Below are 15109 nucleotides of genomic sequence, written 5' to 3'. Positions count from 1 at the left end.
TCTTACAGGTCTGTTTTACAGGACTACAGGTGATGGAAACATGGAGGAGTGACCTCTTACAGGTCTGTTTTACAGGACTACAGGTGATGGAAACATTGAGGAGTGACCTCTTACAGGTCTGTTTTAAAGGACTACAGGTGATGGAAACATTGAGGAGTGACCTCTTACAGGTCTGTTTTACAGGACTACAGGTGATGGAAACATTGAGGAGTGACCTCTTACAGGTCTGTTTTACAGGACTAAGGGTGATGGAAACATGGAGGAGTGACCTCTTACAGGTCACATCTCTTTGGGTTTGATACACATGTTTTATAACTTCCTTTAGCACTTTGAGAACTTTACTTTATGGTAACATGCGTTTCATCAGCTTTTTGGACTCTGGAGTTAGGAGTTTCCCAACTTAGCAAAAAGGAAGTTTCAGGTTTTATGACACACGGGTGTTTCTTTTTTTTTGCACAATGTCTTGTGAAGTATAAAAGGGGGGTGTCTGACAGAGAAAGACTGCACAGAGGCAGAGCTCTCCAAACCGCGAGGATGAAGAAGATTGCGGTCCTGATTCTAGCGCTCAGCTGTTGCGTATGTGAAGTGCCGGTCAATGAAAACAATGTCAAGTGCCCGGGATCCACCAGCTGCAGTGACATCTGCTCCCTCACCTCCATGAGTCAAACCCTGGGAGCAGTGGGAGAGAAGGTCGCCAACATGGCGGAGAAAATAGCACTCCTGGAGGCCAAGTTGCTCAACACTGAGAGAGAAGTCCTGGAGCTGCGCAGCCTCACCGGAGGTAGGCTATAACGAAGAGAAAATCATTTTACGGGATGTAATAATCATGTGTCATAAGTCTTCCCTTTTGTAAATTCTTACTTCTGATGTGTTTGTGGTAATTTGATGCTCTCAGGCAAACCTCAGGTGGCCTTTTCTGCAGCTCTCAGGGAGTCTGGCTCCGGAGACATTGGACCTTTCACCACTAGTACGCCACTTAAGTATAAGAAGGTCTTCTCCAACACTGGCAATAGCTACAATCCTTCAACAGGTATGTGTGTGTGTGTCAGAGAGAGAGAGAGAGATGGAGAGACGAATGAGGGCTCATGAAATTGGAAACCAATCTCTTTATTCTGGCAGGCGTCTTCACAGCACTCGTCGGCGGGACGTACTTCTTCCGATTCTCAATGTTCAACAACCTCAGTCCTCCTTCCAACTCCGTTGTGAGCCTCAAGAAGAACAGCGAGCTTTTGGCATCTGTCTGGGACACTTCAGGCACGGATAGCAATGACATGGGCAGCAACGCTGTGGTCATCGACCTGCAGGTGGGCGACAACGTGTATGTGGAACTCCACGCAACCAGGAGGGTCTACGATGATGGCATGAACTACAACACCTTCGGCGGCTTTCTGCTCTTCACCGCTTGATCTGCACGGGGTCTTCATTGCGTGCAGCTCCGGAGGTGCCCGCTGGTAAAATGGTTCACTCAAAAGTAAACAGGAAATCAGGAAATATGACAACAAATTTGTTCGAGACATTGTATTAATAAATATATATCAAGATTTTGTCGGCACATGGCCTGCGTTTCTATTTTCATCTCGAGATGTTTGGATTTTCATCATTTGAACACCAGTGTGGTTATTTGTATTGATGGTAAAAAAAAGTGCTATAGAAAATTTGAATTAATTAACGTAGACCATCTTGTGATAGGAGCACACAAGTTCCAACGTCACCACAGCTTGAAAGACATATGATCACCTTTTCTTTTAAAGATTTGGGAAAAAAAATCTTGTGCTTTTACTAACAGGCCACGTATTCCAAACCTCTGCGGCGGTTCCTGCTGCACGATCACATTTAGTCACAATAACTCACAAGGTGAAGAAAACAGCAGCGTGATCGCTGCTGCCAATAATAACACTGCTGCCTGGAAGGTTATTGTTTGGATGTATAAACATCAGACTAGTATTTACACCACTTTCTGTATACACTACACACATGTGTACCTTTCAGAAAAGGAGGACACTGCAGCTTTCCTGATGTGAACAACTCCATATTAAACCATATGCTGTATGGCCATGTGTACACTTGACATTACCCATAGATAGACTTTCCGTAAATATTCCATTTGATAAAACCACAATACATACATAGACATGTGGCACTGACTTTGGTCTTATAAGCCCGGCAACGCAATGACGAGATACATGGTTCACTTTTTGAAAACATGACACAACCAGTTGTCACGCTTGCGCAGTAGAGCTGCACTTTTTTTTTTTTTTTTTTGCTCGTTGCAACTTTGAAAACTAAATTTTTAAATGGAAAGTCCAAATATCGTGGTCACGGTGAGCGATCAGAGGAGTTCTCAAATGTTCAATACGACATTTCCATGCTCTTCTCGCGTGTGAACAAAATATTAAAAGCGGACAGGTCAAAATAAAATTCACAGCTTTAACTGCACAATTTAATGTACAGACGTTTTTCTTTTTTGCATCGCGTTGATGACTAATAAACATTTGTCTGCAAAATCAATCAAAAATTCCCAATTTCATATCTTAAGAAATGATTTACCTTGAAACTTCTTATGCATTCCAAACAATTTTCTGTAAAAGGAAAAAGCACAACGTTTTTTTTATTCAATTAATTAAAAGGAAAAAGCCAACTAGCAGAAGGAAGATCCAGACACACTTGGAGGAACATTTCATGGTCAAGTTAACGATATTGTCGTAGCTGCACAAATGTAGGTTTACCGTTTTTATTTCACCCAACAAAAGCTATATCTGAAATCCAGATTCTGATCTTCACGATGTGATTCGAACAGCATCCTCTTAGATCTGTTTGCTTCTCAAAAGAGATTCTCAGTCCATTCATATTGTCAGCTAAAAGGTTTGTAGGGGAGCCTAAACATATTTCACCAACAAGCAAAAAACAACCACAGACCCATAAAGAAATATTAACCTTTAAATATGCTTGGAGTAGCTCTGTAACAGTATTCATCCGTTCATACATCCTGTACAATGATTCATGCATTATATCTTTCCAGCCACAGTACAGGATGTTTAGTTTAATCCCCATTTGTATTAAAACAAGAATGTAAGCAACAACAGCTTAAGTCACCCAAGAACAATAGGTTTATACATTTTATCTCTGCATGTGTAAATCTAATGGCTCTACGTTTGAACCTTGAGTTTGGCTGAGCAGAACGCCTCCCCGTGGTCATTGGTGGCTCTACATGTGTAAACGTTGGCGTCCTCTGGGCCAACTTTGGCGAAGACCAGAGTACAGCGGCCATCTTCCTCGTACTCTATCTGCACTGTGGGGGACTCCACGACGGGCTCTTCAGCACGCAGCCAAACAACCTCTGGGTCAGGGTATCCTGCCAAGAAAGATGGAGGGGCAAGTTTAATAAAGCAGAAATGAACTAAGATCAAAGCTGTTTTTGGGAGGGGGTGGGGGGGGAAGGTCACGTCGTGAGTCCAGGTGAAAGTCTTTCTGGCCTGAATGCTGACCAGTAAAATGACAGTATTGGAACACATGCCCCGCATAGCAATATGTCTAATAATGAAATATGCAAGGTGTGTTAATTTTTTTAAGTCAAGTCTCAAGTCACTGGTCCACAACAAAAAGGACACAGAATATCACAAAGAGGAACTCGGGTCCTGCTCGAGCTCTTGAATGAAGTTGTGTGTACCTGTGAGGTGACACGAGAGACGGGCACTGGATCCCCGAGTCGCTGCCTGGTCCTCCAGGCTCCGTGTGAAGTGGGGTGGCCCCTGCATCTTGCGCTCCAGAGACAGCAGGGCGTGCTCTGCCTCCGGGCTCAGGGGTGAGTCTGGGACGGGTAAAGGGGGCGGAAGCAGGCAGGAGATGAGAAGGAGGGGGAAGGAACCCTGTACGGCAACGTTAAAAAGGGTCCGGATAAGATGATAAGAGAACAAAGTGAGTGTCCTACCTTCTCCAGGGCTAGTCGGAGATCCAGAAGCAGAGCTGTCGCCTTTGGACAGCAGAGCCATTCTCTTCAGAGCTAACAATGCCTTTCCTGCTTTCTAAAAAAGGGACACACACACAAAAAGTGTCAAGCACAAAACACCTCAAACGTATAAAAGCCCTGTGCTGAGGCGTTACCTTCCACTTCTGCCTGGCTAAAAACCTCTTCATCTTCTCCTTGGACAGACTCCTGGTGGTGGCAAGATCTCCAGACTCAAATGCCATCCAAGGGTGGTGGAGTGCCTCCTCGCAGGACATCCTCCGCCTGGGGAACACACGGAGTGTTATAGTTGTGAGTGGAGATGGTGTCTGGAGCCATCTGTGCGTCCATGACATCACCTGGTGTCTTTGGTGAGCAGGGAGCTGATGAAGCGTTTGGCCTCGTCTGTAATCTCATCAAAGCTCTCCTCGTCAAACTCCCACTGGGCAGCTGTGACCAGGGCGAGGGTCTCTACGTCGTTGTTACCCTGGAATGGAGACTCGCCACTCAGTCTGAAGACCAGGGGAGTGAGAGACGGCGGTGTGATTATATGAACCGCTTCAACCTACAACCACAAAGTGGCACTAAAAGTCTGAAACATTCAAACAGGCGGATGATCCATCATGACTATTACCACCAGCACAGTCCTATCAGACTATTAAAAAAAGGGACACTTGACCCTCAAAGTCCAGAAACCATGACCAAGTTACCACAGGCCTTTTTGAGAGCAGTTTCATAAGGGAAAAGAGAGATTTTCTTTTTGAAATGCATTTAGCACCACAAGCCGAGTGCCATATAGTCCTGTTCTATTTGAGTGAAGGCAGACATCTCTACGGCCAATAATCTAGGCAACTCACACCAAAATAATCCAGAGTGATGAGAAGCACAGAAGGAACAATATTTATTTTTGATTTTGCGGTTAACGGCCCTTATAAATCTCCCAAAGGGGTTATCGGGAGTTGTTATTCCAATTTAGATGTAAAACAATACACTGGATTTGCATAACGCACATGAAAGAAATAATATTTAAATGAATAATTTGACATTTTGGGAGGTGTACTTATTAGTTTTGTTGCCAAGACTTAGATGAGAACCACTCAGGCTACTTTAGCTTAGCACAAAGACTGGAAACAGTGCCAAACAGCTAGCCTGTCTCAGTCCAAAAGTATCTAAATCCACCTTAAATCAGCGCGTTTTTTTCCAAAATGTCAAACCGATGGGAGCAATAGTGTGACTCACAATATATAGCAGACGACTCCTATGCTCCACATGTCAGTGGTCAAAAACACAGGCTCATAGTTGATGACTTCAGGCGCCACAAACTCTGGAGTCCCGTGCATCACCTTGAGAGGCGTGTCGGCATCTGTGAAACAGAAATCACCGAAATGACTCCGGGAAAAACACTCGTGAGAACGACAAGCGGATATTAAAAAAAAGAGTTTCACAAAACGTACAAAGCCTGCAGGCTAATCCGAAGTCAATGATCTTAATGGAGGTGCCAGTGGTGTCGACACACACAATGTTTTCAGGTTTGATGTCCAGGTGGACGATGTTCTGCTGATGCATGTAGGCGACCCCCTCCAGGATCTGATGCATGTAGCGCACGCTGGCCGACTCGGTGTGCTCGAAGTTGTCGTCCACGATGCGCTCGAACAGTTCCCCGCCTGCGATACTACAGGCAGACAAGCCGCAGTCACATTTGTTTGCGTGCAACCAGAAGAATAAAGTGCAGGATATTAAAACACTGCCATGACGATACTCACAACTCCATGACCATGACCATCTCAGGCCGGTGGTCGTACGCTGCGAGACACTGAACCAGCTTGGGGTGGTGGAGGTAGTTCATCAACTCGATCTCCTTACGAGCAGCCTCCCTCTCCTTGGCACGTCGACCTTTGTAGAACTTCCCTGCATAAATGCGTCCCGTCTCTTTGTGGGTGAGCTTGAACACCAGGCCGAACTTTCCCCTAACGAAGAGACATTTTTATATATATTTTTTTTTTATCTCTAAGACTTTAAAAAAAAAAGAAATGAAAAACAATCTGTGTTTCTAATCCTTCTTCTGTCAAAGGGTAAGCTGAAGTGCATGTTCTTGTAATTATTATTTACGGAGCAGAACTGTGTCTGTACTTGTATTTGAATGCTCTCTCTTTCACACATGGCAGGCTGCCATTCTAACATGCAGCCCGCACTGAACAAAGGACCATTTATTTTCATGGAAAGGTGGAGGCTGCTTGCTCATCAGCATTTCTGCTTGGAACAGGTTGGTTCCTGACAGATACTCACATGCCCAGTCTTTCCTGCAAACTGTAGTGATCTGTGACCTTTTCTGAAGAGTTAATAGTGACACAGGAATACGCTTGCGGAGCCTCTTCTCCTTTGGGCTTCTCTACACCTACACACAAAAAAAACAGCTGTAATGTAAGGCTCATTATATTTGCCTCAGATTTTGTGGTATCACTAACCCTCACATTTCTCCTCCATCCTGACCACTGGTGACACTGGTCCTGCCTTACTGGCTCCCACTGCGTTGTAGGCCCGGACTCTGAAACGGTATTCACGATGAGGCTGCAGCCCGGAGCTCACTCTGAACGAGGTGCTCTCACACTGGGTGGCGAGTTCGCTCCAATCCACGGACTCAACGAGTCCTTGGCTCTTCACCTCGACCACATAACCCAGGACGGCACTGCCGCCGTCGTAGCAGGGGCCCGACCAGGACAGCACAAGACTGTTGGCGGATACGAGGGAGACCACGGGGCCGGAGGCCGGGGGCTGAGGCCGCTCTGGGTGGGACGATAACGATGATGATGATGATGAATGAAGAACTCAAGTCACTGCAAACTCACTTCAGGTTCCAGATGCTGCCGCATGTGTGTGTGTGTGTGTGTGTGTGTGTGTGTGTGTGTGTGTGTATGTTGCCTTATGTAACCCTCTGATATATTTGCATAGATAAATATCCGTGTCAGTGCAGGTCACTTCCTGTTGTGATTGGGTGTACTCTACCGGACGGCAGGGTAAATGTGAGGTCTAGATTCTCTGCGGACAGCGATCACGTCTTTGTTTCATCCGGCTGGGAGCCGAGGGATCCCATGGAGTATGGATTAATATTGGATGGCGAGCTACACCTGGATCTGAAAAGCCCCTCCTCGCCACAAGTGGTGTGGTATAGGAGACTGAACTTCTTTGCCCCATATGAACTTTCTTTCCCCCTCTGACGTATAGGACTCCACATTCTCTACACAGCACTAGCCAAAATGTCTTCATTATTACCTTGTAAATATCTATTTGTGTCTTTATGAATAATTCTTTTGGTTGAGTGTCTTTTTTTTTTTTTACAACAATTGAGCTCCGTAGGCGAACCTGGTACCTAGTGCATACCTTTAGTTAAAATGATAAAAATAGAGCCACAGGTGACACTTACCTATGACAGAGAGGGTGAGCGTGTGTTCTGCAGAGCTCCTGCGGTCCTTCACCACGACAGCGTAGCGGCCCGTGTGCTGTGGTTTAGCCTCCGCTATGACCAGCGTGCTGCTCCTATCAGTGCTTTCTGCCCACAGCTCTGGACCGTCCACTATCTGCAGAGAGAGAGAGAGAGAGAGAGAGAGAGAGATAGTTAATATTGAGAGAATTAAAGATACAATTGCATAAAGTGCATTCTTTCTAATTTAGGCTTAAAATGACACCTCTTTTTTGTGTCTGATCCAACACGACACGACTGGAGGACTGCCGGTGAAGAAACACGTCAATCGTGCAGTTTGTCCCACCTTCACCTCGAGGTGGTGTGGAGGGTTTTCGAAATGTAATGCTGGAACTGCAAAAAATTAAAATAGTGTGTTTAGACTCCTGGTCCGGCTTGAGGCCTGAAACCCCCGACTGGAAGGAAACTATCCAGTGTGTGAGTGTGAGATAAAGACATAGCATCATCTGTGGTTAGTGCTGTGTGTCACTTATTATTGTAGCATGCAGCAGACTGAGTGTGTCAACTGGAAACAAATGCAAAACATGAATGACCTATTCCACACAAGTACCATCCAGTCCTTCAAGGGTTAAATAATGTCAATTTAGTTCACCTGTTGCTTTCCAGTTCAGATCTGTTTACTGAGATATAAATGTCCTTAAAAAAGGACCAAACACACATTTGAAGTCTATACTGCATTCTTGTAATATAACGTGACCATACATTTAGATTAATATGAACAATTCCATATGAGAGCTGGAGTCAATATGAAGCCTCAAGCTATCAGTATTCAAATAGTGTGGCCTCAGGATGGGGAATTTGACTCGAGACAATCTGATAGAGTTAGTCATAAATGGCTTGACTGTTTACCTTCTTAAAAACGCATTATAAATGATTGTCTCTCCAGCTTTAGACATCAATTATATTGAATTCATAAAACCACAAAAAGCAGTACTGCATATCCTGCGTACTCATAGCGGACATTCAGACCTAATTATATAAGCTGTTCATGCTTTTATTGTTGCAGCCTACACCCGAAGGTAAAGTTCCCCAGTGCACTGGAGCACAATAGCTTAGAGCCAGACATTATATAAAGTACAAAGGCTAAAAAAAAAAAAAAAAAGGTGTAGCTCCTCCGGGGCAAACCGCAGCAGCATCAGAAGCAGGTCGAACACACAAAAACAAAACTCTAATGAATAAGTAACTTTACCGTGAACAAGCAGAAGTCAGACAATACAGCAAGCAGTGAATGAGGAGAAACAGAAAGGCATGTGCACGATGGGAAAACAGGTGCATTTCTCACCTGACCCCGAGTTGGCTCTCTTCTTTGGGATGACTTCTGCTGAGACAGGTGAAGCGCAGGTGGGTTTTAGTGCGATAGAGGCGTGGCTCTGCTCTTCTGTTCTATGCTATCAGTCAACACACTCACAACGTGTCACTGTACTGTGCACTGTCCACTTCTCTACATGGTGTTCGCTTGGGACCCAGAACCTCTAGTGGGTGTATCATTGTTGTGGAAGTCCTGCGTGATCCCTGACTGCTTCACGTGTTGCCTGACAACCAATCGGACACGGACGGGAAACGGTGCGTTTCCTATTTATGTATTAGATACAACATGGATGTCCAGTTGAAGTCAAAACTGTGACGAATTCTCCTGCTTATTAGTTGTTTTCATCCCGTTTGCCTAATTAATGAACTCTCCTGTCATTCCAGATCCTGCCGTTCACACCAGATCATCTCTCATTCCCTTCACCTGGTCCTCACGCCCTTCTCACCTGCAGCCCATTCCCTCATTAGTCCCTCACTACGCTTGTCCTCGGCCAGATTGTCTTGTGTGTTACTGCCAAGCTCTCCAGCGTTTCCCCTAGTGTCTGTACCTGATCTGCCTGCCTGCCTTGACCCTGGATGCCTGCCTGCCCCTTTTTGGACTTGTTTGCCTCGCTGACTGATCTCCCGGTTGTGACCCCTGCCTGAAAGTCCAGTAAAAGAACTAACGTTACAACTGTCTCATGGTCGTTTGGGTTCAGTACTCGTAATCCTTACAAAAACAATGGTTGTAAGATATTTCCTGGTGCAGCGACAACTCAACAATATCAAGAATGATCAAATCCTTTGAACCTATATGAGTATTTATCTGATTACCTCTTGGAGTTGAGACTGGGCTAAGCTTATCAGAGCCTGCTGGTGAAGTACAAACAGATCCTTTGAACTTCTGCAGCTCCTCTTTGGGAGACAGTGGTGGCCTTCCATTACCCATAATGCTCTTGGAAGCAGACGTTGAGACACGATTCTGCACACCGCAGATAGTTTCAAAGTCTGGGTCGGTTGTCAGTAAGAGGAAGAGGAGAAGAGACAAACTGGAAGTGAAACTCATTGCGATCGTGGTAACTAACAGAATGGATATTGAGTTGAATGTGGAAGTGTTCCAACTTTAAAATCAGCAGCAGACATTGTCATCCAACTTGTGACCAGTGGGTCCCAGTGGGTCCCAGTGGGTCCCTCACCTCTGACGAACACAGCGGCGCAGCAGGACGTCTTCCCTGCGCCGTTCTCTGCCAAACAGGTGTAGGCGCCAGCATCTTCCGGCAAGCATTCCCTCACCACAAAGCTCGTCTCCCTGCCATTGAAGAAAGGAGTCCCAAAACGGGCCACTTCACCTGCCCATAGGAGTAAACAAACACACTAGAAACTCTCTCTCCCGCTGCTGCAATGTGCAAGAGAGAGCCGTGAAGAGGAGGAAGTGCCGAGAGAGGAGCCTGTTGTCTGGCCAGGCATTGGTCAAACCCGCGCTTGTGTTTTTAACAATACAAAATATCCCAACGTCAAATAGGACAGGCTGAGTTAAGAAGAAATGTGTGGACAAACGCAACGCAGTCACAGGGAAATGTCACAAAGAGTTGGTTTTAGTTTGCGGTGTGAATTGTCCCGGCTCACCATTGTGCAACCACGACGCTTTGATGGGCTGACTTCCGGTGAGAACCCCCCGCAGTGTGATGTCGTTTCCTTCGTCTACGGAGCAGTCTTGCAGCGGCTCTATGAAGGCGGGGGCATCCAGAAGCGTAAGAGCGGAGTGGTTAACAGACCCTGGAGGAGGAGGAGGAGGAGGGGGAGGCGAGAAGTCAGATGCCCAAAATAAGGGCCACACATTTAGATCAAGGGTTTACAGACTTATCGTCACTGCGTCTAACTGTAAGAGTTGTCACTTTAGCTTCCCTCCCCCCCCCTGTTTATCTCTGTCCTCAGCATAATGCAAAGTTTGACCACAAACTGGTGTTTTTTCAATTCACACGCTAAATGTCTGCATTCTCACACTGATGTCTTCGGCCTCGTCTGAATGAGAAATAACACCTGCTAGAAGTGCTAAATGAAATGGTGCGTAAGCGTGTTACATCCTCTCAATCTCAAACAGTTCACACCACTTCCTCTTTCTTATTGTCTTTTTTTTGTCTGAAACATCACATGAATGCAGGTCATCATTGCCCAGAAAACCACTTTGACATCAATCCTCCATAATATTATATATATATATATATATATAAAAAACATAGTTCATGGTGAGAAGAGCATGCTTATTTCCATCTTGTTTTTAAAATGCAGTTTTTATATAAAAGCTGGATTCATGCTTAAATCCCGGGGGTGAATATTCCCAAAGATTGCAAGCCCCCTGATCCAGTGAAGCTTAAATGAATGTGAACAACATTGCCCTGCAGGCTGAATGTACGGGGGGGGGGGGGGGGGGGGGGGGGGGGCTGAGGGGTAATTAGAAGCACCTACATTCCAGCCAGAGGTGTGTGGGGAGAGACACACCTGGAGTCGGTCTCCTTATCACGGAGGTTAAGAAAAGGCAATCAGGCAAGCTGATCTTGTGGGATTCTCTTCGCCCCAAGAGCTCCAGAGTGATGGATGTAGATGGAACCGGAGAGTCGGCGAGCGGAGATGGTTTAGATGTTGTCCAGTTTCTGGATAGGGCTCTTGACCGAGCTCGATGTTTTGTTTGGGTGACTTTGAGTGCGTTTAATTAAAAGGCCCTTGTAACAGCTGCTGACTTCCTTGACCTCCCGTGCAACCCTGCTCCACTGACATACAATCATATCAGCGGTACCATAGGTGCAGTTAGGCCACTGCAGTGCCTTTACTGCATGTAGTAACGCCTTTTACAGAGTACTAGTTATGGATTAACAGAATGGATGTTTTTACCATCAACCTTTAGCCAGCGTTTACAATCCTCAAGTATTCACCGTGAAGCCAGATGTTTGCTACTCTGAACTGCACACTGAGATGGGGATTTTCACACCCTCGCATCACTGATACCACGCATACCTCACAACTTTTATTAACAAGTCAGGGAACACTTAAAGTGTACAGGTCGGTGTAAAAACCGTGTGCTGAGGCTGAATATGAAACTTTATTTATTTATTGCACCATTTGTATCTGGTCCTGATGTTTTGACTTGTAAGAACTAGTGTGCAAGATCATCATCTAAAGGAGAGATGTTCAAAGTTCAAAGTTAGCTTTATTGTCACTTCTTCCATTTGTGCAAACATACAGAAGAACTGAAAGTATGTTTCTCTCATGTCCAACATAAAGTGATTGTAGTAATAATAATAATAATAAAAGTAATAAAGTGCAAACAGCTAACAACAACAACAACAAAGAACATGTAAACAATATATAAATGTGGGTGTGTATATAAGAATGCTCCTAAGCTTTTAGAGCCAGAATGATGATGTTCAGTGTGATGTGAAAATATAAGATCCCCTTTACAGTAAACAATCAGATCAAACGAACCACTGGGTATCAACTTTAAAAGCAACACCCTTTTGAGTGTGTGGTCTTAGTCGTAATTTTAAAGCAGGAGAAAATAAAAGTTTTTGTTTTCTTTATGCAGTGAAGTTAAATGTCACCATGAAGCATCTCCATGTTCAGGCATGCCTATCTCGAACTCATTTAAAACATGACCAATTCTACCGGTTGAGCTCCTTCCAACATCAACAAACACACGTTAAGATCTCACGCAGCCCTTACCTTACCTGTGTCATTCCCCGGTGCGGGCGGTGCTCGGGGGGGCTTGATATGCATCCTGAAGGTTGACACGTAATGCCGTTTGCTGCCATCGCCGTTCATTTCTGTGCGAGAACACACAGAAATGGCCTCTAAGCGTATTAAAAATAACAAATAATATTACGCAGTCATTTCCTAAGCCGGTTATCACACTTCCTTCCCTTGTGTCTGTAAAAGCAGCACTCCCCACAAAGCCAGCGCAGCTCTGCCCTCAAACTCTACTTTCTCACACTCCCCTGATCTCCTCTAACTCCACCTACAGCACACAGTTTTCTCTTTTTACGTTGGCCTTCTCAGGCAAGGCCACCCTCTCCTTATCTCTCGAAAAGGTCACTTTGATGCCAGATCCCCCCCACACACACACACCCCCACACACAGCTCAGACCCCTCGTCTTTGTTAATGTGGCTAATAGACACACATAAACAAGGGAAGACAGAAAGAGGGAGGAAGGGGGTGGGGGTGTGGAGGACTTATCTACCCACCCAGCCAAAGGTCGCATTGTGTGTTGTTTGTCGAATGCGCTGACGTTTATCGATTCCCCTGTTTGCCCTCTCACTTATCAATGTTGCATTTGAACTTTGTGACGCAGGTGACGCAGAGGTTTGATTCACGCCTGAGGGTTGAAAAGAGCACAGATTGTAAAGGACCGGCTCGTAAATCCTACGTGGCTTCGATGTCTGAGCGCCGGCCCCCTGGTGCAGTATATCCCAGCACAAGGCGGTCGTTTCCAGGGGAACAGCGTCACTTCAACAGATCCAGCCGCTGCCATGGTAACCGGGGATGTCTCGTGAGAGAGACACGATGAACACATGTTGTTTATACCCGACAGATCAGACAGCCTCCATTCTGTATGATGGGATGTAGTCATGAGGGGAGAAATATACCCGCCCCAGTGAACACAACAGAGGCCCACTGAGGTGATCATAACATCTTCTCCCGCTCCCATGCCCGATCCCTTGAATTCCACATCAGTGATCACACAGAAAAGCACTGTGAGGGGCTTGTTTTTAGTTTCTGTGAGGGAAGAATTCCCAAATCAAACATTTACCAAAAGGCTGCACACACAGAGACACCATTGTAAGGGCATTTTGATGATGTAGATTTGTATTCGTTCCGTATTATTGTGTGAATGTTTGAAATCCATTGCTGTTCCAGAAATGTGTAGAACATGTTTCTGCAAGTGTCCCGTCACTGTTCTGAGATAAGGAACTCAGAGAAGGGATGAGATCACTGTAATTCACTCTAACTGTTAAAATGGAAAAGCATCTTATTATTTACACAACAGATTAACAAGCTCACATACAGTTCATACTCATATACTTTTCTCATTTGCGGGAGATGGATATACTCCATTTATTGTTTGTTATCAACCAGCCGGGCTCCAGGCAGAAAAGATATAATAATTTAAAACAATCATGTACACCACTCGCACTGTATAGGAGTGATCTCATTGAGGGCTGCGCATGGGTCCTTCAGGTGAAGCACACAGTAGAGCCTACAAAAAGCCAATCACAGTGGTATTTTCACGTGCTTGCACATCATAACAAACACATTATCGAATTAGCTCGCCCTCAAAGCTTCTCATAAAATGTGACAGTTTCTGACAGCAGTGGGAGAAAGAAAACACACGCAGAGAAAGTTGGCAGGGACTGTGAGGCTCCAGAGCTGCTCGGCGAGAGCAAACGCAAGCGATAATGCTGCATCTCTCCCACAGAGCCTTGGCCCGCAGGAGCATCATTAATGAGATGGAGGCCACGAGGGGGGCCACTTACTACACACAATAGAGAAGAATGGAGCGGGAGGGGGGGGCGGACATGGCGACCGACCCATTCATACTTCTTCCTTCTGCGTGCTGCAGCTCTCACCAGTTGATGGCGATGCGTGCAGGTTGTTTGGTCTGCTCCCTCCGTCCTTGCACCGCTCACTGCGTGTGATGACTCCTCAAGCCAAACCCCAGGGGGTGAGATGTATACTGGAGATAGTCCCTGGAAGACTGAAGGAAGGATTAGGTGCGTAGAAATGAATTTTGGTACAGTTTCAAAAGGTAAACTGATGCAACGTGAGTGGACATGAAACAATTACTTTGACAAAACAAACAAAAGTAAATGACAGCATCATAAGACAGTACAATTCAGAGGAAATTAGATATAACTGGGCGGACGATTATTTTGTGAGCATGCTTCTTGATCTGTTTGAGGAAGTTGTCGCAGAAAAAGAACTGTTAAATTAAAAAGTAAACTGAAAACTAAAGAACGCATCAAATAACTATTAATTGAGCAGATAATAGGGGAACCGCAGAGCCCTCAGATGGAAAATGTCTTTGTTTGCTCTTTTTGAAAAAAGGTCTGCCGCAGGTTGAGCTCGTGTGACAATCCGGTTGAGTCAGGTTGGCTTCTCCAAGAGGACCGAGACCGACAGTCAAATGTGGTGAACCATTTAGTAAATAAAGCAGTCAACGGGTTAATCAAGAAACACTGATGCCCAATTAACACTAATGATCTATGCAGGTTGAGCTGATTACACCTCTTCAGTCGGTGCTTCACACCAAATGTGAAGACAGTGGCTCCACCTGGAGTGCAACTGCGTACATGCATCGCTTCCTACATCCTCAGCTCCTTCCCTCTGCGTGGACTCCTAGCGGCCTCCT

General features: G+C 45.4%; 2 protein-coding genes across 10 annotated transcripts; one reads left to right on the top strand and one right to left on the bottom strand.

Moving 5' to 3' along the window:
* The first annotated feature begins 493 nt into the window (after window positions 1-493).
* On the top strand, window positions 494-1552 carry LOC117734714 (complement C1q-like protein 2). The gene is made up of 3 exons (XM_034538977.1): window positions 494-781; window positions 896-1030; window positions 1120-1552. The coding sequence occupies exons 1-3, from the start codon at window positions 535-537 to the stop codon at window positions 1404-1406; spliced, it is 669 nt and encodes a 222-aa protein (XP_034394868.1). The 5' UTR covers window positions 494-534; the 3' UTR covers window positions 1407-1552.
* Window positions 1553-2924: 1372 nt separating this feature from the next.
* On the bottom strand, window positions 2925-12818 carry mylk5 (myosin, light chain kinase 5). 9 transcript variants are annotated; one of them, XM_034538967.1, is made up of 17 exons: window positions 12431-12818; window positions 10335-10484; window positions 9905-10057; window positions 9543-9716; window positions 8704-8742; window positions 7627-7754; window positions 7365-7518; window positions 6409-6726; window positions 6230-6338; window positions 5707-5910; window positions 5398-5615; window positions 5183-5306; window positions 4303-4455; window positions 4102-4228; window positions 3929-4022; window positions 3668-3808; window positions 2925-3352 (listed from the first exon to the last, which is right to left on the bottom strand). In XM_034538967.1, the coding sequence occupies exons 1-17, from the start codon at window positions 12522-12524 to the stop codon at window positions 3147-3149; spliced, it is 2586 nt and encodes an 861-aa protein (XP_034394858.1). In that variant the 5' UTR covers window positions 12525-12818; the 3' UTR covers window positions 2925-3146. The 9 variants fall into 9 exon arrangements, with proteins under 9 accessions (XP_034394858.1, XP_034394860.1, XP_034394859.1 ...); XM_034538969.1 differs by having other exon boundaries at window positions 6415-6726; XM_034538968.1 differs by having other exon boundaries at window positions 8704-8739.
* Between the last annotated feature and the right edge of the window lie 2291 nt (window positions 12819-15109).

This window comes from Cyclopterus lumpus, chromosome 8 (genome assembly GCF_009769545.1).
Source record: "Cyclopterus lumpus isolate fCycLum1 chromosome 8, fCycLum1.pri, whole genome shotgun sequence".
Classification (NCBI taxonomy): Eukaryota; Metazoa; Chordata; class Actinopteri; order Perciformes; family Cyclopteridae; genus Cyclopterus; species Cyclopterus lumpus.
The sequence above is the reverse complement of the archived record's forward strand: the minus strand, read 5'-3'. Positions and strand labels throughout refer to the sequence as shown.